At 39.9% G+C, this 2,631-nt stretch overlaps 1 protein-coding gene across 1 annotated transcript; it reads left to right on the top strand.

Moving 5' to 3' along the window:
* The first annotated feature begins 1,565 nt into the window (after window positions 1–1,565).
* LOC106988637 (keratin-associated protein 13-1-like) lies at window positions 1,566–2,420 on the top strand. Its single transcript, XM_015087106.3, has one exon. The coding sequence runs from the start codon at window positions 1,633–1,635 to the stop codon at window positions 2,116–2,118; it is 486 nt and encodes a 161-aa protein (XP_014942592.1). The 5' UTR covers window positions 1,566–1,632; the 3' UTR covers window positions 2,119–2,420.
* The last annotated feature ends 211 nt before the right edge of the window (window positions 2,421–2,631 follow it).

The following is a 2,631-nucleotide window of genomic DNA, read 5'->3' as shown; positions in this document are numbered from 1 at the left end:
TTCTCTCTCAAAACAAATAAATAAATTGAAATGAAATAAAAGACCTTCAGGGAGTTTTGAGTTCAAGAACGATTAAACCAAGACACTACTCGGCTATCCAGTAGAAGATCACTAAAATTGAGGATCCATAGGATCCATAGCTGATTGATTCTCACACAAGTCAGCAGCCTCCAGGGCCGGCAGACTGGGATGGGGAGGTGAGGCAGGGACACCAGGCTGAGATAAGCCTGATCTCAGGATTGAAGCATCAGCTGAGGAGAAACGACACAGGACGTTACAGATGTGGCGTTACTAATAAATAGCAATGTTGAAAGGACCTTTTCTGTGTCATCAGAAATAATTTGAGTATTTTTTGGTACATAATTATGGAAGAAAAAGTGAGTTATAGTCTATTCTTTCTACAGAAATGATGTTGACAAAATCATTGTCATATGTGAAAGTGATCAAAGACTATGCAGGCCATATAGAGGAAATGTTACAGATGATAGTGATGATTTTGATATCATATTGCTGTCTTGATTTTGTGATATTTGTGTTTTTATTGTCATCCTGTAAGTTTGTATTTGCTAATATTATTTTTATTCTAAATTAGCATTCGTGTTTATATCTCCTACTATATTCATAATGTTGTATTCTTTTTCTTAAAGAGGTCCCCCCAAATTATAAACTTCAAGATTGCAAGCTGGGGTCCTGTCTAGTTAGAAAGCAGGGACAGAATCATGTACCAAAAGCAGTGAGAAAAACAGAATCTGCCATGACTGGAGATACTCAGAAAGCATTCAAAATTTTAAGTATTATGGAAAGGTAGACCCCAGGAAATTTTGCACATATAAATGTATCATACAAAAGCCATGAATTAAGTTCATTTTGAACCAATATGATATGATTGCACTAAAAGATAGAATATCCACAAGTTCTCTAGGGGGATAGAAGTTCCAGATAGTCCTGTCCCTCTTTCTACCACTGTATCTTGTTTCTTTTTCTAAACAGTAGATTTTTACAACATATTTGTTCAAGATTACGCCCATTTCTAACTTCTCTTTCAATCTCTTTGGCTTCCTGTTATAACAGCCCTCTAGACTGGACATAGTAAGCATTGTTAATAGTAGGTACTGAATGCAAAATTATATTAGAGAGAGTAAATAAATGGCTTGATGTAGGGGCAATCTTTAGAAGGTTCCTCATCAAGACCAGATTTCTGCTTCTCAGACACTGACACAAAGCGGAGATGACTGCCTCGAAATCCCCACCTTAGGAAGAAAGCATTCCTCGGCCAAATCTGAGCACATGTACAACTAGTCATGACCAGAAAAATAAGAGGGGCTTCCTTGGCCATGACGGAGTACGCATTAATTACATATCGTCATAGCATTTGTAACATGGATGTAATTCTTTGACATAGAGCTATAAAATGAGTGCACCCATAAATATAAGATGAAGAGAATTAGTTAACTCCAATTACAAAGAGGATTACTGAGTTACATGTATGCAAATGAGGGACTCCAAATCTGGAAAAGATGGCACTGTAAAGTGCCACACCCATTGCTGAGAGTATATAAATGCCTTACTTGAGAAGCAATATTCAAGCACAGAATCTTCTGTCACTCAGCTGAACTCCCATCTCCTGCCAACATGTCCTACAGCTGCTGTTCTGGAAACGTCGCCTCCCAGTCCCTTGGGGGCTACCTGCGCTACCCAAGCTCCTCCTGTGTCTCTTCTTCCCCCAGCAACCTGGTCTACCGCACTGACCTCTGCTCTCCCAGCCCCTGCCAGCTGGGATCCTCTCTCTACAGCAGCTGTCAGGAGACCTGCTGTGAGCCCACCAGCTGCCGGACGTCCTGCGTGGTGTCCAGCCCCTGCCAGACGTCCTACTCCCTCCCGAGGACCTCCACATTCTGCAGTCCCTGCCAGACGACTTATTCTGGGTCTGCCAACTTTGGGTCCAGAAGCTGCTATTCTCTGGGCTGTGGATCCAGTGGCTTCAGACCCATGGCTTGCAGAGTCCAAGGTTTCCCTTCCATGAGCTATGGATCTCAGTTCTGTCACCCATCCTTCTTGACTTCTAGGACCTTCCAGTCTTCTTGTTACAAACCAATGTGTAGATCTGGCTTCTACTGATCACTTTACTAAATTTCTAACCTTATTGTTCATCTCACTAATACCTTTACTCATAACCTTTATTGTCTTCATCACTTGCAGGAAGAATTAGCTTCTTATTCTTTGATTATCAAATTCTCACCTAGTGTCTGCCCCCAAATACTGGCTGACAGATTTTATTTGAAAAATTCTCCAATGAATATACTCCCTGAGCATAAGGTCTAAAGTCTGCATTGCAGATAAGATTCATGTTATTGGATTTTCTTCCAAAATTGTATGAAAAACCAAATGACTATAATCTAATAAACTTACTGCTTCTGATATCCAGCTGTGTTTATTGTTGTTAGTTGTTTATTGGCTAAGTTTTTTTACTGTGATAGATAAAGAAGATATTATGAAAATATCTATCTGCACCTGGAAATAGATTGGAAATCTTGAGAAATTGGGGACTTGAACTAATTTTGAGGGACCTCAGACATTTTTCTTACTCAAACTACAAGTAGTGGAAGACTATTTTGCGAATGGAAATCTCAG

Source organism: Acinonyx jubatus, chromosome C2, assembly GCF_027475565.1.
Source record: "Acinonyx jubatus isolate Ajub_Pintada_27869175 chromosome C2, VMU_Ajub_asm_v1.0, whole genome shotgun sequence".
Classification (NCBI taxonomy): Eukaryota; Metazoa; Chordata; class Mammalia; order Carnivora; family Felidae; genus Acinonyx; species Acinonyx jubatus.
Note: the sequence above shows the minus strand (reverse complement) of the source record. Positions and strands in the feature narration are given on the sequence as shown.